Here is a 27,978-nt window from a genome sequence, read left to right as displayed (position 1 = left end):
CCCACATTCTTAATCTTTCCCTCTGTCTGTGGCATAGTGACTTCAGGTTAAACTACCAACATGTGTCTCTTTCTCTCATGAGAGAGCAGCCCTGTAGACTGGAAAGACAATGACAACTTTACATACATTACATAAAAAAATCATCCAGCACTTTTCCCTGGCAACAGCATTGTGCACTTTCTCAGCATCAAAAGGCAAAATTAACAATTAATTTCAGTTTTCTGCTCTTTACCTGATTTCTAATCTATTCTGCCATATTTCCTTTAATGATAAGTATCATAATTTAAACAACAAACCGATATGGCAACTTACGTGTGTCCGTTTGAAGTTCTAGGTGCCCAATGCCTGCATGTACCAACCAAATCATCTTTGACTTGTCTAATCCCAGAGCATCTTGCCTAGCTCATCTCTGGAAACAGTTGCTATTTTTGAAAATATATACTGGATTAATTTCGGTCACATAGAAACATATTTGAATAAAGCAATGACAGGTTCCCAGAAATAGGTGTTAGAAAGTAAAAGAATGTAACCATTAAGCTTATTAAATCAAAAGAGAGGAAATGATTCTAATCCACTGAATTCATTCAAGCATGGCAATCATTCGTGAAATGGCAGACATCTAGAACTGGAATTTTAGATTGTGTTTTTAATGGTGTAGCACCAAATGATTGAATTATATTTGTACAACTGTATCAGTAGGAAGAAAGGATTTTGATGAACATAAGGTATATTGAGGATGGAATAAACCACCAAACAAATTCAATCAAAATGTAAATATTGAATTGTGAAATGGAAAGGATCACAAAAGCTCTATTTATAACTGTGAAGTTAATACAATAATGTGGTCTGAAAATGGCTGATATTGGAATCATTTCCTGCTCTACTTTGTGTCATGGTAATGAAACAATGACAGTTTGCCAACAGGAGGTACTGATAGGACACATCCACAGGAACTGACTGTATAGTGACTTAAGGAAATCAGTGCAGTACTTAAGATTGGGCATATATCAACATACCACTATTTTATGGAGTACTGTCAAATTACAGTCAGTGTTCAGATGAGTGTTCAACCAAAATATAACGTTAGATGCACCCAACAATGGATCTAGTCTAATATTTGCTGGATTTTGATAGGCCGATGTATATTGTTGTCACTCCCAGGAGAGGAAGAACTGTGAACAGTTTACATCAGAACTTATTTGGTGGAGTCAACCAAGAGTTTCCTGCATGTAGCAGCCCAAGAACAAAGCAAGAAAAACATCAGAAGTTCAGAGCAGATGTGAAAACACGATGGATGTAGAGATCAAGAAAGGAAAGAAGGTAAAAAAAATTGTAATTTGACATTAATCTTTCATAATTGCATATTAGTTGTAACATCAAAATCTTAAATCTGTTGCATTTTAGATATAGTGCTGAATTTGAAGGTATATACACCCACAGTTTCCTTCAGGGAAGCTTTCATTCATCAAAGAGTACAAGCTTTTCAAACCTCTTTCTGAACTGTAAATTAAAAGAGATTAATTCACTGAGAAAATCTAATGTATCATGTTGACTCAATGTTAGAAATTTTGCATCGAAGGCTAAAAGTCTGCCACAGTTACACTTATGTACAGCTGTTGGTTTCTACATATGCACATTTGTTAGCAATATTTAAGAAGTACCTGAGATTTCAATCAAGCTGTCGTGCAGTTATTTGGTGTAAGCAGCCTGTGTTATTGGTTTAAGAATCTGCTCTATGCAGCAAGCATTCCTGTTTTCCGTCACTGAAATATGTTTACAAGACATTAGCAAACAATTGAAATGATGGTAGAAGTTTCATTTTTCTATTTCTTTGCAGAAATAATATCGGTGATTATTTAGCACATACCATCTTGTACCTTTTCAGCCTAATCTATTTTGTACAGTTAAAATAAAGTTCCAATTTTCCACTGCTTAAATTTGCAACATAACATTCTTGTCTAAATGAAAGGCTTTCCCTCGACTACTATATTTAAAGCAAAGAATACTCAATAGTGTTGTAAAATTCAGGGCTTCAGCATAAGCCTTCAGTGTCTGGCATCCCAGAAGAGAGTGTGTGAGAAATTGGAACTGTTGGTGTTCACTTTTGTGCCTATGAGTGCCTTTAAGGTGCAAAATAGCCTGAGTGAAAGCTCATGCATTTTTGTGGATCAAATTATACCAGATTAGTGAGGGCATTAGCATGTGCACAGCGTCAATGCCAGGCAAGTATGCACAGCATATAAATAAATTAGCAACATACGACACTGACCTGATGCCAATGCTGCCAATGTGAAACTCAATATTCCAGCTAATGCCCTCCCTTATCCTCATATAGCTGAATGCATGTTCAATAACTGGGGAGGGCCCACCAATGCTCATTAAAAGGGTCAACAAAAACCTATTGATTTCCCTTTGACTGTTGCTTTGATTTAACAAGTATTTGGTTATTCATACATTTGTATCTAATTGCAAAACTCTGCAAGAAAATAAATAGAGAGTTTAGATTAGATTAGATTCCCTACAGTGTGGAAACAGGCCCTTTAGCCCAACAAGTCCACACCGCCCCTTGGAGCATACCAACCAGATCCATCCCCCTAGAACCCACACACCCCTGAACACCATTTTGTTTTAGATATTCTAAAACAAAACATTAAATCGAGAATTACCAGAGGTTACATAGAACAGAATAAGTTTCAGAAAGGTGGAGGAGAAGACGACTAAATAGGCAGTCATATGCCCCAAATTATTCAGTTTGTGATTTTCCTATCTATTCTTATCTATTCTTCTGTTAGAATATTACCATGGAAATACATCACATGATCTAGCTACTAGTGCAAACTCAATGCAAAATAAGGACTAAATGTCCAGTAGCCATAAAATAACAGTGGTAATTAATTTGTATGCATTTGGCTTCTGCCAGACTTCTGTTGGTGGCATTTCCAACATGTCAAGCACTACTGAAGAAGCAAAGTTAATGAAGTTTTCTATTCTGGTAGCAATTATGATGGTGCTTAGATTCTGCTGCAATCTGCTTTGCCAGGTACATTTGAGACATCATGGCGGCACAGTGGCTCAGTGGTTTGCACTGCAGCCTCACAGCACCAGGGACCCGGGTTCCATTCCAGTCTTGGGCAACTGTCTGTGCGGAGTTTGAACATTCTCCCCGTGTCCGTGGGTGCTCCGGTTTCCTCCCACAGTCCAAAGATGTGCAGGCTAGGTGGATTGGCCACGCTAAATTGCTCATTGTGTTCAGGGTTGTGTGGGTTATAGGAGGATGGGTTTGGGTGGGATGTTCCAAAGGGCGGTGTGGACTTGTTGGGCTGTAGGGCCTGTTTCCACACTATAGGGAATCTAATCTAATCATGGTGGCCAAAGGGTACTTTGGATTTTGGAGTTCAGGAAGCCAATTTATCTTTTTTCCCTATTCTCTGAAATGATTCAAAGTGATAACTTTTACTGGTAACAGTGGCTATTTTTATTCAGAATAAGCAAAACATAACACTTGCTTATATTTGAGCAAATGTTTCAAAGTGCAGTAGTTTTACCATGGCACTTTGCGTAGATCGGCTATGATCGCCGCATAAATGCTCCCAAATGTCATGATACCTGTCCATACCATATATAAAATATTGCTAAAATGAGACAAAAAGCAAAAGCTTTTTATCCTGTACTTATCAGACTTGTTGCACAAGAAACGAACTTAGAAAGACAGCATAATGGGGAGGTGATGATCTAGTGCTTTTATCATTAGGTAATTAATCCAGGGTCCCTGGTAATGTTCTGGGGGCCTGGGTTTGAATCTGGGAAGATGGCGGAATTTGAATTCCAGAGGCAAATGATGACCATGAAAATATTGTCAATTGTTAGGGGAAAGAAGCCATCTGGCATCCTTAAGGGAAAGTAAGTAGAAAGTATTTGACTCTGAATTGTCTCTAGTCAATGGGATGGGCAATAAATGCTGGCCTGGTCAGTGGTAGCCTTGACTGCCAATTTTAGTTAGCTGATTAGCCTCAAACCAGACAAATAGACTTTGATTGGTCAGGGCGTTACCTTGAAAAATGCAACGGGATTAGTATTCTCCATAATCTGTTCCTCATTGGAAATATTATGCAATGTGTAGACAAATTCCTTTCTGCTTCAGAGAAAAGGGTCCTCTGTATGTATATAAGTAATATTCAAAGTAAATGAATCAGACTGCAAGCCAATGATAATCTTAAATGTGTTTTCATTGTAACTTATAACACAATTAACATTATTTAGTAAACATTGTCCAAAAATATGGCCATAGATATGGGGTATCCAAGGTTTGCAAGTACAGGCTTCCGGTGCATGGTTGGCATGCTACCTACTGTGGATAGTCAAAGGGAAATGTTGCTTGATACAGTCTGCCAGTCATTGGAACATATGACCTACATACTTGTCATCACTTCAGTAATTAAACTCATATATAAAACAATTCACATGTTTATTGCAAAATAGCCATATGAAACAGCTGGATTCACCAATTTCCATTTATTGACAAACCTTTCCATTCCAAAGTAATCTGAGATGGCCTGGACTTTGAATAGGGTCAAAAAGTTGCTGCCATAGGCCCTTTCATGAGTTTGTGTGATATTCAATGAGTGATCATTTGATCATTGTAGCCATTTTCACACAGGATAGTTTGAAAAGCCATATCTTAGCTTCAGGCTTACACAATGATTAGATGGCTAGACCCTATTTAACAAGATTGTAATAGGGTTGACCTTACAGCATGTTGACCTATAGTAATTCCAACTTGTATGTTGACATTGAATGTAAGCTTGTGACAGACTAGCAACCTTAAGGGAAGGTAAGTGGAAAGCACTTGACTCTGAATTGTCTCTGGTCAATGGGATGGGCAATAAATGCTGGCCTGGTCAGTGATAGCCTTGACTGCCAATCTTAGTTAGCTGATTAGCCTCAAACCAGACAAATAGACTTTGATTGGTAGATTTCTCAATTAACACATCTATAACTTTTTCAAAGAATCCCTACTTATACATTTCTATATAGCAAAGCCTAATGAGACTGATTTAACCCAATCATTGCCTAGCTATCATCTGGATGTATCAACAACAAAACCTGTCACTGAGCCATCTGTGCCCATCTAAACCATACCAATCTTTCAAGTAATTGGCTTCTACCACTCCATCCTGTTACATGGAATCAGCATTCCTGTACCAAACAGTGAAAATATGATGACTTTGGCATTCAGATGCGTTGAATTGAAATCAGACACAATTGTTTTCACCATCCTCTGGAAGCTGTTTATCTCTTTGCTCCAACACAGCTGCCCTTGTCCTTTGAGATATCGGGGTCATGGGTTTGAAGGTATCATCTGTGGAGGCTTAGTGAATTTCTGCAGTGCATGATCTTAAATATGTTTTCATTTTCACACTTGCTGCTACTGAGCATTGGTGGAGTGAATGGATGTTTGTATATGGGGTGCCAATCAAGCAGGCTGCTTTGTCCTGGATGATGTCAAGCTTCTTAGAGTCATAGAATTTTTACACATGAAAGGAGCCCTTCAGCTCATTGTGTACATGTTGGTCATCAAATATCCATCTATCCTAATCCATTTTCCAGCACTGGGCCTGTAGCCTTGTATGTCATAGCATTTCAAGTGTTTATCTAAATAGTTCTTACACGTCTTGAGGGTTCCTGCTTTCATCATCGTTTCAGGCAGTGAGCTCCAGATATACACAATCCTCTGGGTAAAAATAAAACCTACCTCAAATTCTTTCTAAATCTCCTGCCCCTTACTTTAAACCATGCCCCTGGTTATTGCATTCTGTACTAAGGGGAAATGTTTCTCCCTGTCTAAGCTCCTTAGAATTTTATGTGCCCCAATCAGGTCCCCTGAGAGCTTTCTCTGCTCTAAGGAAAACAACCCTCAGCCTATCTACTCTCTGTTCATAGCTGAATTACTTCAGTCCAGGCAATATCCTGATGAATCTCTTCTGCATCTTCTCCAGTGCAATCACATCTTTTCTATGGTGTATGCACCAGAGCTACACAAAGCACTCTAACTGTGGTCTAATTATCATTAGAAACAGGGCCATCATAACATTCTTGCTGAATGTGGTTGTAACAGCAGTCATCCAGGCAATTAGTCAGTATTCCATCACTCTCGAGTCTTGTAGATTATAGACAGGCTTTTGGGAATCAGGAGATGAGTAAACTGCACAGTGCAGTTTGTTAGCATCTGTTGCACTTGCTGCAATAAAAGTTATGGCATGGTGCATCATGGGTCTACAAATGCATCAACATGTTGGTCACCAGGACCTGAAAAATCCTAAGAAACTAAAAGTTGCCAGATTCAGGAAGCAAGTCCTGATTGGCAAGGAGTTGGTCCCCTTGGTTGCCCTTGGTCTCCCAGACAACCTGCTACAATGTCTCCAACTATCTCCATTCAGCCCTTTTGGCATCTCACTTCACTGTGAGTTCAAACCCTTCACCTGTAATCTCTCCCCTTCATGATGTCTATCTGCTCCATAATCTTTCATCCTAACAATGAGTACCCAACACTCACATCTTCACATCATCTCATTCCGCTCTGGTCTGCCTTCCCTCTCGTTTATAGCCAAGATTTTTTACTGCAGGGAATGGCTGTCCAAACCTAGGGGGCATAGATTTAAGGCGAGAGTGGACATTTTTAAATGGGACCTGATGGGCAATATTTTCATGTAAAGAGTAATGTGTATATGGAACGAGCTGCCAAAGGAAGAGATGGAGGCAGGTACAATTACAACATTTAAACGTATTTGGACAAGTACATGGATAGGAAAGGTTTAGAGAGAAATGGACCAAACGCAGACAAATGTGAATAGTTCAGTTTAGAAGACCTGGTCAGCATGGTCGAGTTGGGCTGAAGGATCTGTAAGATATCACCTGGAATTTGGATACCCGTCCCAACCGGTACTGGTAGGCTCCTCCATGGTGCTCTAGGAGGAGGAACCATTGCATCAGCATCCAGTGGCCTGCTCTATGATGTTTCAGATGGTAGTCTGGCTCTTACTTTGCAATTACAGCCAAGACTGCAACCTGTCACTTCCTAAACTTTAATGCACTCTTCAAAGTATTTCTACAGACTCAAGTCGTTCTGCTGTATTGGTCGAGAATTGTTTCTGCTACTGGAATCATCTCCAATTTTGCATGTTTAAGACAGAGGGACCGCTGGAACAGTGAGCATGAAAATAGCGGTGCTGATGTCAAATCAGTGTTATGCACCAGAATTTGACAACTCCGCACATTTCTGGTACGTGCTTCTGATGCCTGAACTAACTCTCAGACAAAAGACAGCATTTGGATGGAAGCTCCAGGCACCATAGAGCATAAGAATCTTAAGTATTTAAATCTTGTACTCACTCTGTGGTTCTGCCTCACCTGTTGAGCTTTTCCAGCATGTTGACTATGGATTGTAGCTACAAACCTCCAAGTAGTGATTGGTCTATGGCAAAAATGTTCAGCAGTTCAACACAAAAATGACAATTTCGCTCTGAAAAGGACTGATGAGGAAGTAAGGAACTGCCTTGAAAATGAATACTGAAACATATTTTTGGGGCAAATAGATAGAATGTCACACACTGTGAGTGTTTGAAAGAAAAGATGATGCAGCCTTAGTTCCACCAATATAAACAAAAAAATACCTAGTTTCATTCTTTGTTTTAAACAAAATAGCAAATCAAATACAGAAGTGCCTGTGATTTTTATTTAAACACAGTGATGTACGTTGCTATAAGTTCCAGAGAGGAAGAAACATGAATAGTTCATGTCGGAACTCATTTGGTGGAGTCAGCTCAGCGTTTCCTGCATGCAACTGCGTGATTTTTAAGCTAATAACAAAGCTTAGGAGTTCAGAATAGATGTGAAAACACAACAGATTTTTTTTAAGAAAGTGAAGAAAGTAGAAGATTTAATAATTTGATATTAGTAATTTAGAAAATGCCAAAAGTAATGAGTTGTATCTTAAATTAGTCTACAGGTTTAATCCATCTAAAGTTTAATTCAGATTTAAATGTGATTGCGGTTTTGATCAGGAAAACATTAATCAAGTTTGGATGATGTCAAATGTTTTTGAGTTCTTTTCAGGAATTTGAACAGAACATTAAAGCTTTGGAGGAAAAACAAACGGCTATATGGTGATCACTCATTCATTGTTTTGTTTTCCTGTAATAGTTAAACAGCCTACACAAGTGCCTTGTTCCAGTCAAGTGAATATTTTACTTTTGTAACTTATAAGGAAAGGTGAAATTTACATTTTTTTTCACTTTAAATCAATGCATATTCTATTAACAATGAGTTAATGATTTGTTTTGTGCTATAAAATAGTCCTTGCCTATTATCGAAATTCTATTGTAGTCAATTACAACATAAAATAATGTAATTTTACACGTTATGTCTCTGATGATAATTGCACTTCAACTAGAGCTACCTATTCCCATATGTACTTAATTTCATGTCTTTTTTATATTCTTCTATTTCATATACTTATCCTTTTAAAAGGTGAGATGGTCTCTGTCTCCATAATCATTGTGGTAAAGCATTTAATGGCTCTAGTAATGCTCCGGGGTGCAAACATTTCTTTAATGGTCTCATTTTATGAAGTAAAAGCAATGATATTTTCTGATCTATTTGTATTTCCATAGTGTTTATTCATTGTTTGGTTCTTTTGAACAAAAGATATTCATTCCTCAAACTTTGAGATTTACTGCACCTCTGACTTACAACTCCTAAAATGAACCAATTCCACATTATGAAGCAAAACAATTATAAGAGTGAAGTTGCAGACCACTTATAATCTAGTTGAATAGAATTTTGAACCACGAAAATAACAACACATTGGAAAGCAAGCTTCAATCGGCTAAAGCCCATACTGAACCGTAACAAGCAATGTTATATGCTATTTACTCAGCGAGATGTGTTGTTAACTTACCTATCACAGTACTATGAATATGGTGTTTACAATATAATTGTTGGTCCCTACTTCATCCCAGATTCCTGAAACTTGCCATTGAAAGCAAGACTTGAGTACAATAGCCAATGAGGAAATGAAGGCATGGCAGCGAGGTTTGTAAAAATCAGAACTTCAAAGCTAATTTCTTGCCTGCTTCATGAAAAGCTTTGTTTACTGTACTTTGGTAGAGAGGCTAATTTGCAGCTTTGGAGATAGATATGTAACTGATCCCCACTTTGCAGCTCTGATCTGTCAGATCAGCATGAAGAGTGCTTATGTGGTGCACTTTGGGCCTTGGATGAGATAAAGATAAGAACAAAAATATCAGCAGGACCTGCACAAGAACCATGAAACTATTGTTGCCTGTGGTGAAATCCCATCTAATTCTCTAATGTTCTTTACCCATTCAAGCATACATGGGACTCCAGATGCATCGCAATATTGCTGACTCTGAACAGCCCTTTGAAGTAACCTAGCATGCTACTCAGTTGTGGCAATTAGGGATGAGCAACAAGCTCAGGCCTGCCAGTAACATCCACATCCCATGAAAGAATAAAACTATGTATACCAAGCTGGAGCAGAAACCGCCTGCTACTCAAAGTCCTGCAGTTCCACAAGAACAAGGTGATCAGCAATATCAGGCAGCTTGTGGGAGGCCTCACAGAGTCTCTAGATACAGAATCACTAGTTTCTCAGAACACTCAAGCAGTTGGATAAGATGTAGCAGATATTATACAGTGTTTGAAATGGCTGAGGAAACAAGTCCTGCTGCTGGGTGAACATAATGGCTATGCTTTACCAATTGGTCTCAAAGTCAAAACCACCCTGAACTTCATGCCTCTGGATCTTTCCAAGTTTCTGTCAGATTTTGCAGTGTCTAGCAGTGGCCAAGAAAGGGATAAGGTAGCCAATTATGTCAATTTTTGACAATGACGACGCTACCTAGAATGAGCAGGTACAAAAACAGAAGTTTCTGGAAAAGCTCAGCAGGTCAGGAAGTATCTGTGAAGAAACAATCAGAGTTAATGTTTTGGGTCCAGTGACCCTTCCACAGAACTGATGGTAGCTGGGAAAACGTAGGTTTTTATGTAGAAAATAAGGAGGGAGATGAGGTAGGGAGTACACAACATGATAAAGGATAGAGCCTGAAGAGAGAGAAGAACAGCTGGACAGACAAAGGATTTGATATTGATCTGGCAAGGAGGGTGAATAGCTGTTAATGAGAACTGTTAGTGGTTAACAATGGGTAGCGTATAATGGCAGACTATGTGATGGCAAGACCTGGTGTGTGGGGTACGGGCCTAGGACTTGGGAGAGTTTAGATCCTAAAATTATTGAACTGGACATTGAGTCTGGAGGGCTGCAGAGTCCCCAACCAGAAAATGAGTGTTGTTCTGCCAGCTTGCATTGAGTTTCACTGGAACACTGCAGCAAACCTGAGACAGTAATGCTGGCCACAAAACAGGGTGTTCTGGAAGGTCAGCGTCTTTTTTACAGGCAGAATGTAAATGTTCTGTGAAGCTGTCACCCCGTCTATGCTTTGTTCCCCCAGTGAATGCGGTAGACTAGATTCTGGAAAGTATGTTTGTGCCCTTGGATACTGGAGAGGGAGGAGGTAATTGGGCAGATGTTGCATTTTCACCATTTGCAGGGCCAAGTACCGTGGTGCTCTGGGGAGGTGTTGCGAGTGAAGGAAGAGTGGACCAGAGTGTACCAAAGGGAATGGTCCCTGCAGAAGGCAGACAAGGGAGGAGAGGGGAATATGTGTCTGGCAGTGACATCTTGCTGGATATGGCATCTGATGATCCTCTGGATGTGGATGCTGGTGGGGTGGTAGGTAAGGACAAGGGGAATCCTATCGCTCTTGTGGGAGGGAAGAGAGAGGATGAGGGTGGAAGTGCAGGAAATGTGTTGGACCCAGTTGAATGTCCTGTTAACAGCGGTGCTGGGGAATCCTCAGTTGAGGAAGAAGGTGGATATTTTCTGCATATAAACTGACATTTTCCGAGACACCATCAGTTCTGAGGAAGGGTTGCCTGATTCAAAACATTAACCCTGATTTTTTTCTTCACAGATGCTGCCACATCTGCTGAGCTTTTCCAGTAACTTCTGTTTTTGTTCCTGATTTACGGCATGTACAGTTCTTTTGGTTTTTGATTAGAATGAGCAGCTATCTGGATTGACAACAGGAGCTGGCTTTGCACTTTTGGTGGGTATTATTGATGATGGTTAAGCCTCCACAAACTTGCCCAGGAGCATTCATCAAATGCATGGGTTTCCACACCATCAACCATAAGAATAAGTTTATGCTGACATGTGTGTGTATTTTTATCCTTCAGTGGTGTACCGTCTCTAATCCTTTTCTATCCCGCCATGCCCATTTAAAACATGGCTGCTGATACCTTTGTTGAACATGGCCAGAGAGACACAAGAACACCACATGACAAGTAGATGTGTCACTCAACAAGACATCTACATGTTGAAGGTGTACTTTAGGTGCCTGGACAGGTCTGGAGGCTTCTGTAAAGATAAACCAGCCAGGGTCTCCACAATGGTTGTCACACGATGAACCCTATTCAACATTGCAGTACAGTGACAGGTGGACCTGCAAGAAAATCAACGCAGAAAGCACAGAAAGGATTTGAAGGAGGAGGTTGTAGAAAAAATGCCCTCAGCGCACGAGTAGCAGCTCACATCACTCACCCAGATGCTTCTACTATCAGCAGGTTCATGTTGACTGCACCAGTCCAAGACTACAAGCCACTTTTCCCCAAAATAATGCAGTCCGGTAAACAAGCATTTGGTGCTTGATGCAATTGGTCAGTCATTCCAGGGACAAAGATATCATCACACGCAACCCACATTCGTAAGACAAACTCTTCCAGTCTCTCCACAAATATGCACAGTGAGGCTAGAACATCTAATAGTATATGACACATTCTTTGCTGGCATGAGAATGCCTGGAAAGTGTGGTAGGGAGTTAGGAGTGCCCAGTTTGTGGGAGGGGGTGAGGAGTGCACAGGGTTGTGGGAGGGGGTGAGGAGTGCACAGGGTTGTGGGAGGGGGTGTGGACTGCACAGGGTTGTGAGTTACGGTGATCAGTGGATATTGAGCGCAGATACATGCTCACTGCTATGAAGCTCTTCTAAATCCTCCCATATTTTTATTGTGCCGCATGCCCTAATGGACAGATTTTGTGTTTTAATTACTGCTACACTAAAACCTGTGAAAAAGAAAATATGGGTACTTCTCCCCTAACACCTCAAACACACATCAGCAGCTGAAGCTAATCCTCCCCTGTCCAACCCTCAGTGTCAAGGATACATTAAAATGGGTTCACACTAGTAAAATGTTTGGGGAAGCTCTGATCTGGGTGAACATTTGACCCATTATTCAGAAAGAGCTGCACTTTTGCAGATACCATCCAGTGATAAGAAATCCAGACCCTACAACCTGTTTATGAGAATGTTCAAGACTCTGACAGCATTGAAACATGGTGAGAAAGTTCTTTACACCTTCTGGCTAACATGCACTTAATCAATTCAACATTCTTCAGACAACTCATTAGTTCTTCCTATGTGCAAAATAACCTTTCAACTAAACATACTTCAGGTGTAATTCATTACAAGTGAAACATTTCTGAATGTTCTGATAGATCTAATAAGATGCTGCCAAAATGTTATTTCCCCTGTCATACCCTTAGATTGTTCATGTGCCTTAGGCTAATGCTTACTGGCTATCTTTCCATCTGTAGATTTTGAAAAAGCAATAAAGAAAGCTTGATTTTCTTAAGAAAGCTGCACAGCGAAAGCAGTTGACATAGATCAAATACAGAAGGTAGCAATAATTGCTGTGCTACCTTTCCAAGTGGTGAACATTAAAATTTACATTTTATAAAATTGATGAGATTTTTTTCTGCTGTCTCTGTTGTAAATTTACTTGTGAGAATTTGTTGTCTTGCTATAGTTCATGTGTTATAATTATACAAAAAATGACATTTTTAAACACAGTTTATTAAAGAGAGATCAGTATATGAAATTGTTTTGTCACAAATTGTTCAAACAGAATCTATGAATTCTTTAGAAAGATAATCAGATAATCATCCAAAACAAACCAGGAATACTGAAGGATTCAGTACTGAAGGAGAAAAGAAAGCTGATATGGATGTAGAAGCAAGTGGGAATGGAGTAACAGCTCTTGTACTGAAAAACTGCCAAATTACCTACATTTATCTGCAATATTCCACTATTTCAGGGTTCCTTGAATGTAATTTTGTGCTGATTTCATTTCTGAAATATTAATAGTCATATTTCAGGGAGTGTATGGAGAGATGCTCAACAAATTGTATGAAAATAATCACTTCAACGGTTATGTTTATGATTTTCCATGTGATTTTCAGGGATTTGTGTCTCCAATTAAGAGGCTGGTATTTCCTAAAGCTGACAAGAACAGGAGACAGCAGGACAGAAGCAGTGTATACAGGAGACCTCTCCATTCGATCCCACTCTTCCCTCCGGATTACCTGATAGACCCTGAGATCCTGCTGCACGATTATCTTGAGAAAGAAGTCAAAGTAGGTTCAGTTTCATAATTTAAAATCACGTGGTATATCTTGTACCAAATAAATTATTAATTAATTCAGAAACTGCAAAGTTTGAAAATAATTATGTTAGGTTATGACACAAAGACAATAATTGGGATTTGCGTTGACAGCTCCATTTGAAGAGCTAACGCTTTGCAAAGATCTGTTGGACTGAATGGCTTCTTTCATTGCTGTAATGTGTATGATTTTAAGAAGAAAATTAAATCTGTAGAGTTAATGTTTTAAATGGCTAACAGAATTCCATGATGCATAGTGAAATCACTGTCACTGTTGCCTCTACTTCTGGTTGTGAGAACATGGAATGCTGTACCAGACACAGTGTTGGGAGCAGAATCCATGATGCAATAGATAAATTGATAAGATAAATGTATATAAATTATGGGGGATATGGTTAGCAGGCAGCTTTGTCAGGGAACTAAGTCAGGTATCAACAGCAAATGGTAAAACTAAGATCTTCTCTCTTTCATTTTCTGTTAAAAAAGGAAAAATGATCCGCTGAAAAATGAGACGTATGTGGCACTGTTTGCTGCTCAATGATATGGTGTGCAATGGAATAGAAAATTTAAATCTGTGATTTGTGTTGGAATTGAAAGCTGCAGGTTTAACAGTAATGTATAGTATCTGGTGGAGTTTGCTCCCAAAAGGGTGTTGCGTATTGTGGAATTTTCTATTGAAACATCTGGCATGATGTAGCTTTCTTTTGTTATGTGTGGTGTATGTTGGAGTTTGCTATAGTAAGGTGGGGCATGCGGTGAGAATTCCTGCTGAAAGTTGCAGAGTGTTGAAATATTTGCTACTTAGCTTTGCCTTTTATTCATAGAATCCCTACAGTGTTGAAACAGGCCCTTTGGCCCAACAAGTCCACACTGACTCTCAGACCCGTCCCCCATTACCCACCTAATCTACACATCCCTAAACACTGTGGACAATTTAGCATGGCCAATTGACCTAACCTGCACATCTTTGGACTGTGGGAGGAAACCTGTACAGACATGAAAATAATGTGCAAACTCCACACAAATAGTCATCCAAGGGTGGAATTGAATCCAGGTCCCTGGCACAGTGAGATAACAGTGCTAACTACTGAACTACCGTGCTGCCCTGTCAGATGGGCTTTTGTCTCTGGGTGCTTTAACACAATTAAACAATTAAATACCTTACAAATGTATGACATGTTGTTCTCACTAAAGAGGTATTTCAATTTAATATGAAATATAAGCAGTTCAAGCCAAGAACAGAAAAATGAAGAATTGAAAGTGCTTGCGGCGTTTGATGAGATTTAATGACGGATGGTGTCATTAACAGGAGGGAAATAATCACCAAGAAATCCATGGGATGTGTTTAGGGGTTGCATTTGCTATTTGATAAGCATTGTTGAGTGTTTAATCAAAGTACATGATCCATGTTCAGCACAAATGACTCCGGGTTTAAAAATAAGTTGTACGTATATTGTTTATTTTATTAATATTCTAAGTTGTTGTATCATCATCCTGAATCTTGTGGTTTTATTCATTCAGTAATTCACTGGTCTAATTTCAAAAATAAAGGTTATTAATCCATAGCCAGTTCACAACATAATTTGGTGATCTCATCCAAGATCATAGCATAAAGTTTGTGTCTGGTCTAGGATCATAATATATAAATCTAGTATTGAATTAAATACTTATTTCTGAAGAAGTATTTTGAATAGTTGTGTGGGATTTTGATTAACTTAAAGTGCTTTAGATGTGATTTCTGGCTGTGGAACTATAGAACTGAAAACCAGTCGCTAGAGTGTAACTTTAGTGTAGAAGCAACAGGCTTTGAGTTGGAAAAAGTAAAGAACTGAATACATCAGAAAGCAACGACATCACTTTCACTGTGCCACAGACATTTTTAGATAGTCAGATTATTTACATTTAACTTTTTGAACAATGTTGTCCAACAGACAAGCCACGTGCAGGGTATTCAAACTTAAAGCAACTTATTGCATTTTTATTCACAAAAATTAAAAAGAAATACTAGGCATCATCATTTCATCTTAACAGCAGTATACGAAATTTACAGCACAGAAACCAGCTATTTTAGCCTTATCGGTATTTATGCTTCTCATGAATCTGCTCCTGACATCATTTTTATAGTCAATAATTATTTTTACTGTGTTTCCATAGACTTTTTAACCTTGTGTGTTTGATGATAATATGGTAAGACACAGTGCAAAGAGCAATTTGCTCTTATCTTAAAACTTCCCTCTGGTTGTGTTGCGGTAAATAGCTGACTGAACTTTAACTGTTCTGAAAATTGCAGCTTTTTCACATACAGAATAGGACACATTACTAAATATTTTCACAGAGAAGAATATTAATGGATATCTTGATTATTATTTGTCAATATATCAACAGATGTTTAACAGCAGATGGTACAAGCTTGCGGTCGTTCTCCTAAAACAAGGATTGACATAAAAACAACCATTCCTTGCCTGCAGTTCAAGCTGTAAAACCATTGCAAGAGTGGACAATTCTAAATACTGCTTCCATTTAATAGATTTTTTTTCCATTTTCCAAAATGTATTTTTTATACTCCCCTGCATTGGTTCAATGGTAGAAATTGGTCTTGTATTAGCAACCTGTTTTATAGTCAAATAAGCATCGATATGCCAGAGTAGACTGAAGGTTAGTTTAGTTAACAATTCCAGGAAGGAATCAGCTACATCTCACAGTGAACGGAAAACTGAAATTGATTTATTTAGGCAGGAAATTGTGTTCCTCATAGTTGGCATTTTGCTTTTGTTTCAGTTGTTCTTTCATGGAGATCAGCTTACCAATATTACGTAAATTGTCAGACTTAGCGAGGTAAATAGGGCAGATCACATTTTGTTTCTCCAAATATGTCAACTTTCCCTGTCATCACCAAAAATGTTACAAGCATGACAATAACGTAAAACTTCACTTACGTACTTATATCACAATTGAAGCATCCAAGTAAAAATATTTTATTCACCGGGCCTTCAGATGATTGAGATGGTTTCCATCAAGCCTAACATTAGTATTAGAAAATTCACTTTGTTATTTTTAAAAACAAGCACCAACATGTCATGATTTTATAAGTGGCAGTAAATAATTTTTTAAAACTGTTAATTACCTTTTGAAGAACAGCTTTGAACGTTAATCTTGATCAAATCCCATACTAGAATAAAACAATAAATGTTACAAATAGCGGAAGTGATTACAAGATACTAATCTATGAATGTATTCAGTGATGCTGCTGCTGTGGTGTCAGTAACTATTTCTCAGGATTACCATTCACTGTTCCTTTAACATTATAAGCTTAATTGTCCAACACATTCTCTCACCAAGTGACACTTTGCATACTGGGAAGGGATTTCCTGTGTATCTTTGCTCAGAGTAATGTGCAGTCAGTGACCCAACATATCTGTGCTGTTTAATTACATATTTTTCCATATTTTGGCATTCTTTTGGGCCTATCTATTAATTCTTGCACTCAAATGTATTTTAGTTCATTATAATGGCCAATGCCCCCAGGCTGAAATGGACTTCTAGCAACAGCATGTATTTTAAAGCAGGTCTAAGACAAATCCCAGAATAATAGATACTGCAGTGTTGCTATATTCTGACATTTTTTAAGCCTTTATTGTCACTGAGGCCTGTGTGTTTTAAATGATTGAATGAATTTCTATGGCAGTAGTCAAAATTTCACTTTAAAAATTGAGACCCTCCACAATTGCATATTCTTAAATGTGACATACTTAACCTGCATGAATGCCTGTTAGATGGTTTGAAACATTAATTCTTCTCCTTGGAAAAAGTAATCCCTCAAGCACTGATTGCAAACACTGATTTCCACTTGTTCTGGTGTATGTTAATGAGATTGGCAGGAAATATGGATGCTAATAGATCTGAGCACAATGGGCGTATTTCTGCTTGTGACTTGGATCGCAGGAAAATTCCACTTAAACACCCACAGAAAATTACAGCCTAAGAACACGACTGAACTAACATTCTAATTTTCAAACTCATATGATGATTAGAATTGCATCAATTTCAGGAGATATATCATTGCTTGGGCCTCCAAGGTACATTATTACATTCACCTCCAGGTTTATAACATTCCAGATTTAATCATGCTGTCATATAAATCTTTGAAGTTATGATAAAATGCCTGGCTACAATAAAATCTAAATCTGTACTCATAGCCATTTCCCTTTGAATGTGATCAATAATCTTTCTTATCTGTGAGGCAGATAGAGATCACATCAAGCAGCATAATTTTCCCAAATTAGATAACGGCGAAAAAATAACACATTCATTTGTGGATTATATAATTCTATATTCTACACATATCTTGAACCCTACCAGTGATTGCAAGGTCATCTTAGCCAGGAATATATTCAAATCTAGATGCTTGATTGTTATTAAGACATCAAAGTGAACTACCAAGGCTAGGGTGAAATTAAGAGAGTTTCAGTTTGGAGCGCCTGAGAAAGAACAAATTAGTGCACAATGCAGGGAAGGTAAACTTATATGGCAGCACATTTGAAGCTTTAGAGAAAAAGAGAGGAAATTTCAGCATAGAATTGACTAAAGATGTAGGTAAAATATCAAAATGGTAGATAGATTATGCATAGGTAAATTTAAAACAAGGGGCAAAGGAAGGAGTATGTGCCAGTTGGAGGCATATTAAGTCAAAAATATTTGAAATATAGTTGATTTTCTCTTCACTAGTTTAAAATCACATAAAGAATAACCCCAATTGCTTGTGTCTTTTGACTAATTTCCATGCCATTGGTTAAAAGGAGTAATCTGGTTTTTCACCAATGTTGCAGTTACAATGTAATTAAAGCCTGAATTTTCAATCAAGGCCCAATTTGATACAGAAACAAAGCTTCAGAATCATTTCAGGCCCAGCAGCTAGTTTATGATTCAACTTTCACGTTGATTTTTAGTGGCTTCTCTATACTTGTGCCATGTAAACTCACCCGTATTACTTTCATTTTAAAATAAAATTATTCACTCCCTTTTATATGTTTGATTAAACTAAAATTTAGTTTTCGTTAGAATTTCATGAAAAAGATTATGTAACCTTCTCGACATTTAAATGTTAATGATTAGTACCATGTGTAATCTTGATAGTTTCATACAGGCCTTATGAATTTGTTACAAACTACACACCAACCTCTGAATGAAACTAACTTTATGTGAACAACAAGAGAATAAAATGTGAGGCTGGATGAACACAGCAGGCCAAGCAGCATCTCAGGAGCACAAAAGCTGACGTTTCGGGCCTAGACCCTTCATCAGACAACATTTTGTTTTGTTTTCTCACCTTTCAATTGCAAAGGTGTAAATTGGTCTGACACTGAGCTATATAATTCCAATTAGGACTCTTAAGAAAATTTACAGCAGGCAAGGATTAAGTTAATCCGATTAAACTAATCTGGATTTGAAGATACAATAGTCAAAGAGCTGTGGTCAAATTTTGCATGAACCATTTCCCATAGACTACAGACATCTTGGGTAACTAGTTAAAGAATCCAGTAATTTTATACAATCAAATTTACCGGCTTCCTTCTTTAAGCTGCTATTTCTTTTCTTTAGTTTTTAGGTCACTTGACATGGGTTTCATGTTCTTTAAATCCAGCAAGTAGAGCAGAGGTGCTACAGCTTTTGGATACAGCAAGGGTAAGGGACAAATACTAGAGAATATTGTGAACAGCTCAAAAATAGCTCAAAAATATCAGTATTTGCAATCAAGTGTGTTTAACAAGTTGGTCAATCTGTTCTTATCATGTAAGTTGAGCGATAAATATTGTCTGGCATGCTGGGAAGCCTCCCAAACTATTCTTCATGGAGTTTTTATGTAAGATAGAATCTTACCTTTACATCTCATCCATCAGACATAGCACTGAATTAAAGACCATTGCAGTGGGCCATTGCACTAGTCAGAAAACTGGGGGCAATTGTACATTGCCATTTTTTGGAAAACGCAATGGGATTCAAAGTTTAATCAGGTATTTTGCCTGCCCCAGGGCTTCCTTGGTTTTCAGGGTAGAGTTGCTGGTTCTAGATAGATGCCAGCCAGCTAGTGGCTCTTTAACCCCAGTAGGCCACAATTTAAGGCAGTAACTGCTGGTACTTTAGCATACTCAAGAACAGCAACATGGAGGTAGTCCAGGAGTGCAGATAAGTTACTTGTTGAGGCCATTCAGACAGGTTCCAGTAAGCTGGGGTGGAAAGTCATTGTGGAGATGGAGGTTCGCTTTCAACAGGCAAAGATCATTGCCAACAAAGGATGATACAAGGTGTCAATCAGAGTCCATAGGGAGTCTACAGTCATTACCAGATGGTTTTCTCATGCAGAGTATAGCCCCACCCTGCTGAATACCAGCAGTGAGGGATGCACCACTTAAGTGGCCATTAATCAGTCACTTAGACATCTCAATTCACCACAGGGTGAAAAGGCCCACGTTAGCTTTCCCTGACCTTGACTTAATCAGGAGGAGACAAAACGGTGACAGTCAACCTATCCCCTATATTCCCTCCTTTTCTACAGCCTCACTTCCCAGATACTGCTGCAGGGGTGGTGGGGAGGGGGGTGGTGGTGGTGGGGGAGCGGGGTGTTGCAGTTGTTAAATATTGCTCAAGGCTTCAGACAAAGAACTACTCTCTCAGTACTGAAGTGAGGTATTATCATAAATTATGTGCTCAAATCACTGCGTGCTCGGGTCCTAAAGCTATACAAATAAAATGCGTAAGGATTTGAATACAGCACGTTATTATATATTCATTTTCATATTTTAACCTGAATTAAATTTTAAATTGCAGCTTAGTGAAAAATTCATAACATCACATTGCTTCATTGTTACATTACCACTTGAGGAAACCTAGATTTTTCCGGTTCATGGTTGAATCATTAGATTTCTGAAAAAAACTATATTCTGAAAAAAACAGAATTATTCATGTAAAGCAATTTTTTATATAGTTTTTTCTTTGAAAAAAGAGCTCCTTCCAGGTCATTGATCTTTTGATGAATTATGTACCAAAGGAAAATGATTTGTTTCACCAGTTCAAACCTCAACTAATATTTCAGAATGCTAATATTATAATTTAAAGACATTGTTTTTATTCCCCGCTTGAAAGCAATTTGATTAAGATAACTCGGTCCTTTTATAAACTGCAAAAATTTAGTTGTTAAATAGACGTTGCATAAAATAAGAGGTTTTTAAAAAAAGGAAGTAATTAATTAAGAATAATTGAAATATGCAGAATCCTACCTTTGACAGCAACAGAAGCAACTACCTTTGCAAACAACTGCAGAGCAGGACACCATTCTGAGTTTGTCTGCACGCTGCCTCCTCTTGACCTGGAGGGACAATGAAGAGTTGATCCTGAGAATTCCAACCCATGAGATTGCTGCTGTATCCTATGTCAGGGATGATGCTATACACCTACTCATTCTGAAAACAGGTACATTCATTTACTTCAAAACATTTAGGGCAAGTTATCAACAGATTTCCAATGACTGGCATTACACTTCGTACTAGTTCAGAAGTAATCCTGTAAGGTATTGTCACTTTTGTCTTAAGCAGGTTAATAAAATGTCAGAATTCTTAGATTCAGTAAAAAGCATTTTTGCGAGTGAGTGATAATGCAATGTCCAAAACATTATTTCCTCTCAAACATTGGGAGGTGTATTGGGTTAGACACTGGCCTGCAGGATTTGAGTCAAGATTCATGGGAGAAGAGTCTCTTCCATTATTCTGCAAGAGTGTTATGTGAAATGATGTTTGGAAATTCTGCAGTATAAAATTGACCTTTTTTTTACTACTTGGCAATACCATGCAGAGTGGCTTGAAGATGCATGTTCTGGGAAATGCCTTTTATGGCCATTCTCTAAAAAATACTGTCACATATGGTGCAACAAGAAACTCCTCCGAAAATGGATAATAAAGTGTGAAGCTGGATGAACACAGCAGGCCAAGCAGCATCTCAGGAGCACAAAAGCTGATGTTTCGGGCCTAGACCCTTCATCAGAGAGGGTGCTCCTGAGATGCAGCTTGGCCTGCTGTGTTCATCCAGCTTCACACTTTATTATCTTGGATTCTCCAGCATCTGCAGTTCCCATTATCTCTCCTCCAAAAATGGTGTTTGTTTGAGTTCAGCCCAGTTCAGATTTCTCTGCTGTGTAAATCATGCCCTGTCCCATTCCCCTACTGACAAAATTTGGAAATGTGGGAAATGGGTGCCAGACTTCTAGATCTGGGCATCTGAATAGTTATAGATAAAATACGCCACCTTCATGACCCTACAAAGATCTATGCTCCTGTGTTCTCTTCTGAAGTTGCAACTGAGACAATATTGGAATAGAATATATCCTCAAAAGAAAAACCAAAGTACTGTGAATGCTAGAAATTTCATACCTGGTAACATAAATCTTACGTCTTACTGTGCATGGATCAGTGTAATGAACAGTGTTTCATTCTTTCTTCACTTTGATCATTATTACCTTTATAAAATCCTTGTATCTATTGAGTGTTTACAGCACCAAGGATATTCAAAATTTATCTTGCTTTAAAAATTTGCTCATTGGACAAAAAATAGTTTAAATAACCCTTACCTATAAAGTCACAAGTCAAACATCCAATTTGTGTTCTGTAAATGTAATCATGCTGGCAATCAATATGGTCCAGACAATTAACCCATGTCTGCATTTAATTTATGTGCTTTATTCAGAAGGTAATTCAATAAACTTTATATTCGTATGTGTATGAAGCATGCTGCTGCGCACATAACATGACATTTAATAAAACTCAACACCATTTTAGTTCAAATCACACACTGCTTCATGTTTCCAATTCAAATCTCATCATCTGATTGTGTTTTCTTCAATCTGCACCTTCATGCCTGATGTCAGAGCAAAGTAAACTTGCTGAAACTGGCTTTAAACATTCCTGTAGGTGTAAGTTATTGGGGGAAAAAAAAGACTGCAGCATGTTTCAGAGACATAACAGATGTCAAATTCAAGACGACATGAATAAATTGTATTTTTCTCTAATAGTGATGACACTGTCTTATTTCCCTGATGTGGCACTGTACGGTAGATACACATATTAATGCTTTTGTCTTACCCAATGAATACATTGCTTTTAATGCTCTTCATTTCATTGACCAGATTCTGTTTTGTGATCACCCTTCAGCTTAAGCTTTACTATATGAATGCCTATTGTTTGTATGAACTTAAATTAATATTAGACCTATTTATTTCATATTAGGGCTTGGAGTGGCTGCTGTAGCTGCTGGTGGCAGTTTGGAACGTAGACAAACAACAGGAAGCTTGCCTGATCCCCAGGAAACCGTGCCCAATTCGGAAACACACTGCAACCTGGTGATACTTGCAGTGGACAGCAGAGTGAGCTGTTTTTATTGTCCTAACAATGAAAAATTTTGACAGCAATTTTAACTGAAGCATGATAAAATGAATAATCTCATTTGTTTTGAACCTAGGACTCAGCCGAAGAATACTGTGCTCTCATCTGTCAGGTTTTTCGTATCATTTATGGAGATCAGACAATTGACTGTGTGGATCGAACAGGACTCCATTATACTTCCACACCAGACAGACGTTGGTTAATGGAGAGAAGTATGTTTTAGATCGAAAGCAGTAATATTATTATCAATTGCTTGTATCAGCTATGTTTGTTCAGCATTGATGACAGCAGCATCTGTGAACCATCCTGACAGCAACAACAGTGCCACCAAGACAATTTATGCAATGCTTGCAGAAATGTACACATATCTAAAATAACTTTTCACATCTGAATTCTTTAAACTATTTTTTAACAATAACACAGCCTACTTGAACTGTCTTCAGCAATAGCTTGCACAGCTGAAATACTCCTTTTCAATTACATGCACGCACACAGACATACACATACACAAGCACATAAGAAAAAGTCAGGGTAGCAAAGATAGCTTGTGACAGCACCAACTGCACATGTCTAGCAATTCCAGTGTTCATGATTTTGGAATGCAGAGAACTAGAGCACACACCAACCTGACCTTAACCCTTACCCTACCTCTGACCAAGCCTTACTAATGCCCACGCTAACCTGAGGACCCTGACTTCAGCTCTAAAAAATGTATTGAGGGTATTTGTGTAAAAAAAACTAATTTTGTGTTATTTGAGCTGTATCCATAATGGAGAAATTGAGATGGGCAATCAAACATGAATTGCACTATGCTTTAAAAGCACTTATTTGATTGTAAAGTACTTTGTAATATCCTCAGGTCCTTAAAGACATTATTTAGTCATAAAATGGGTCATGTATAATAGCAAACACAGAAGAATTGGCAACATGCTCTTCATCTTGCCTGATTATCTTTTCGTTTGTAGTTGCACATTTCTACCCCAATTAAAATCCTTGCTTTCTTTGTTTTAAATCATTTGTTTGAAGGCATCACATAAAGATAAATATTTGAAACACTGTTATAACAGTGGAACTGAGAAGCTTTGGCCAGTTTCATTGCTATCAATCCTTCTAGCTGACATTAGTGTAAGGGGACTTCTAAATCAGAATCATTAGAGTTGAAACATTAAATCTGTTGCTCTCTCCACAACCACTGCTAGACCTGCTGCAGTTCCCCAGTGTTTTCTGTATTTATTTCAGATTTCCAGCTAATGCAGCATTTTGTTTTAATTTGAGTCTTGTTTGCAAATTTATTAATAGTTATTAATATAGCATCTAAGCTGCATGATGTTCTCTCGGGATACATCAGGCTGAACCTAAAAGTTCATGTTGCTATTACTGCAACATTCTCACAGCATTGGTAGCAACCAAAGAACTGGTTAACTCCTCCCAGGAATAAGACTTTGCAGATATTTGTTACTCAGCCCGTTCAGAGATGTTGTTACACATCTTTACAGCAGCTGAGACTTGAGCACAGACCACCTGGCCTATAGGTAGGGACATTGCTGCTGCACCTCAATAGCCTTATACAGTTCTTTATATCCAGACAGCCTATATCATAATGTCAGTTTACCCTTTGGGATACTAACTGCTTTATCCAACACCTTTGAGACCCATGATGCTGTTTGATATCTCTCTATTTTTTTGTGAGTGTGTGTTTATGTGTGTTTTGAAGAAGAACAAATGATTTATTCCTCAATCAATATCACTAAAACAGATTATGTTGACTTATTAGAATAGTATAAACACAATATAACATGTCTGTATCGATGATTTTAGAGGTGAAAGGTATGTCCCCTGTGACCCCGCCCCCAAAACACTCCAATTACAATTGCAAACTTGTCCAGAATATAATTGTACAATCCCACAGAAGCAGCTGAATTGGTGTCATGCTAGTTTTGTTGCATCACAAGTGTGGTAATTCCTTCTTAAAAAAGTGATACAAGTATTTAAATTTGAAAATTGCTGCTTCCTGTCTGAAGGATAAATGTGGACTTGGCTGGCAGGTTACTTGTTTCACAGGAAAAAATTAGACCATACACATGTGTGTTTTGGTACAGCTTTACGTTATATGGCCAGCCTCTAATTAAAACTGTAGACAATATAAATCTTTGTTACATTGGTCCACCAGCAATACCAAAGTATGAAATGTTTCATGTGTCATTGAAATTTATTAGCAAAATGACTATCAATGAGTTATAGAAGATATTATAGTGTAGTGATTAGCTTTCCTGCCTCAGTGTCAGAAGTTCTGAATTTCATCCTCACCCCAGGATTTTCTTGAATAAGGAAGGCGTGCTTGTATCATGGCCAAGTTGAGTATCAACCTACAAATATTTCCAACACACACCAATGGCGTGCCAGTAAGAATGGGAAAGGTTACTGGTCAGCCACATGATCGACAGAAAACTTCAGGTGTTATTATCACTATTTATTGCTTCCGATTACAACATGCATGTAAAAGGGTATTTTATTCCCATGGTGTGATTTCTGGCAGACATACATAAGTAAGTTGCACAAATATTAACTTACAAACTGCAAATAATTGTGACGTTATCTTTGGATGGTTTCTGCTGTAGTCTCCAGTTCTAGTATATCTAACCCACGGAGATATTAACCAATGCATTGTAAATTTTTTGAATGTAAGTTTTATGGAAGTTGTTGGGGAAATGTAAGCAAATTGTACTGAGAAATACAAGTAACCTTCCTAAAGTGTTTTGCTGGTAAAATAGCACCGTGACTTCAAACTTGCATTTTACTGTGATATACAATTAAAGATGCAGGAATTTTACTGTTCAAAGAACACTAAAATAGTGATTTAAAGAAAAATAGTCTCAGCATTGTTTATTGGACTAGGCAGAGGGATGAAGAGGAGCTACTTATATAAAAGCCATGGTTTGAGACATAGCTTACTGAAACCCATTGCTGCTCTGTTTGTGATTTGCCAATTCTGTATCTGGGCTGTTGGGTGGATTTGCTTAGTTCCATAACAGATGGCCTGTTTCTTGAAGAGAATTATTGATGTTCCTTTCACTTTGGCTGTTCCTTTGTTGGAGATGTATTGCTGTGAAAAGCCTTAGGAAACTACATAAACCAGAAAATTGTCTCTTCTACACAACTACGTGATTCATGTCAGTTAAGAAGCAAATGATTATGAATAGAGCTAAGGGATAAGACTAAAAAGCTAAAGAAAAATACTCAACCATGCTTGGTTCTTTCTCATTAAACAGGAATACCATAAACTAGAAAAGGTCAAGATTTAAAAACAAAAAATTCTTTTGTTTTAAGTGTCAATGTCTGAAATATATATTTGACTACTTATAATATTCACTGATGACGTGAAACTGATTTTCCTAATCAGGTGAAGCACTGTGACTTTAAATATTCTATATTGCTAACAGACCCCTTTTCACTGATTCTTCAGGTGATAGCAACCAAAGTGCTCAGACTTACGGCTATGAAGCAGATTTTAGCTGCTGCAGCTCTTTGTAAGTATTCCACGTTCTAGAAGCATGTTTTGAATAATAGGTACAGAGCATTTCTATTTTAAACTACATTACTTATAGATCCACCTTTTCTTTCTGGGCACAGTGATGGATCACAGGACATATATGAACCTTACTGCAATGGTAGCTCTTCCCCTTCATTCAGAGAATCACAATTCAGCCAAGGCACAGCTGGAAGTGAGAGTGACCACAGTAGTACTGGAGATGATCTGCTACAGGATTATATGACAACTGTAAGTAAATATTTTGTGCATCGTAAATGAGACATTGCTATCTGTATTCATCTAAAGCGACAATATCCATTTGTACAGAGTTAAGTGTAGAAATGTTACCCTCTCTGATTCTCACCTTATTCTAATTATTTTATTTACTGTATCTATACCATAGAGATTACTCAACTATGTAAGCATCACTTCCAAAGCAAGGTTTTTGAATTGGTTAATTACAGCTTTTCTACAGTGCCCACGCTCCTCCTACTTTGAAACGGATCCCTGGTGGTAATAATCTTTAAGATGTAAGTCTTCATACTTTTCATTGGCTAATAAGTATTGGCAGATTTACTCAGCAGCAGGTGTCATCACAGTTGAATCTAACCCTGTTTCAATCCAAAGTTTCTACGCCCACACAGTATCAAAAAGAAATGTTGAATTGTAAGCACGATCAGGAATCTTGGCAGTTTTATCCCTTCCAGTCCCTGAGGCCAAAAGTTGATCTGTATCACCAGTGCCATTGAGGTTGTCCAAGTGAGTAAAGACTATTCATTAATGCAGATCCTTTTGGTAATAATTGCGCCCTCACTCATAGAGCCAACAAATTAATTCCATACAACTATTCTTGCTGATAGTATTTTCTCTTTAAACCACATAGCTATTGCACTATGTGCCGCTTGAAGGTTGGTCCGAGGCCTGTGAATGATTACTCTTGTAACCAGCAACTAGTACAATAAGGAGGTTACATTTTCTTCCAAATTAAGAAACAACATTTGGAGTTTTCCAAATGCAGCAGTGATATTGAAATTCACCATGTGGACATAAAACTACTTGAAACCATTCTGTGCACGTACTCCAACAAGTCCATAGGTGACATTTGCGCAGCATCTAAATAGCAAGGGCGTTGGCAAGAAAGTTGAAGAATACAGTGAGGCTGGCAAATTGAGATTATTGGCATCAAAAAACAAAAGTTTGATTTTCCCTTAAGGATTCAACAGCCAGTGAGCAGCAAGGGCCTATTAGGAAACATTGGCATCTCATTATTACCAGATTTTACCTCAGTTATATGCAATGGCTCTTCTCCCAGGTACCATCAGAAAATAAATAGTGCCAATTCCCAACTTGAAAGTCAGAGTAGTGACATCTCATTGGGTATCTTCTCCAGAGGTCCATGTTGTCTGTATTTCCAACATTTCAAGGCACATTCCATGCGTAGCAAT

General features: G+C 38.0%; 1 protein-coding gene across 2 annotated transcripts in view; it reads left to right on the top strand.

The window, feature by feature from the left end:
• Positions 1-985: 985 nt before the first annotated feature.
• Positions 986-27,978, top strand: part of ccm2l (CCM2 like scaffold protein) — a 39,633-nt gene continuing 12,640 nt past the window's right edge. Inside the window, exons 1-8 of one of the 2 annotated variants that reach the window (XM_048550277.2) lie at positions 986-1,320; positions 13,377-13,550; positions 19,175-19,258; positions 20,860-21,043; positions 22,849-22,985; positions 23,081-23,216; positions 26,468-26,531; positions 26,635-26,782. In XM_048550277.2, coding sequence (XP_048406234.1) covers positions 1,291-1,320; positions 13,377-13,550; positions 19,175-19,258; positions 20,860-21,043; positions 22,849-22,985; positions 23,081-23,216; positions 26,468-26,531; positions 26,635-26,782 — 957 coding nt within the window. In that variant the 5' untranslated portion in view covers positions 986-1,290. The remainder of the gene's footprint in view (positions 1,321-13,376; positions 13,551-19,174; positions 19,259-20,859; positions 21,044-22,848; positions 22,986-23,080; positions 23,217-26,467; positions 26,532-26,634; positions 26,783-27,978) is intronic. The other variant, XM_048550278.2, reaches the window with a different exon arrangement.

Source organism: Stegostoma tigrinum, chromosome 19 (assembly GCF_030684315.1).
Source record: "Stegostoma tigrinum isolate sSteTig4 chromosome 19, sSteTig4.hap1, whole genome shotgun sequence".
NCBI lineage: Eukaryota > Metazoa > Chordata > Chondrichthyes > Orectolobiformes > Stegostomatidae > Stegostoma > Stegostoma tigrinum.
Note: the sequence above shows the minus strand (reverse complement) of the source record. Positions and strands in the feature narration are given on the sequence as shown.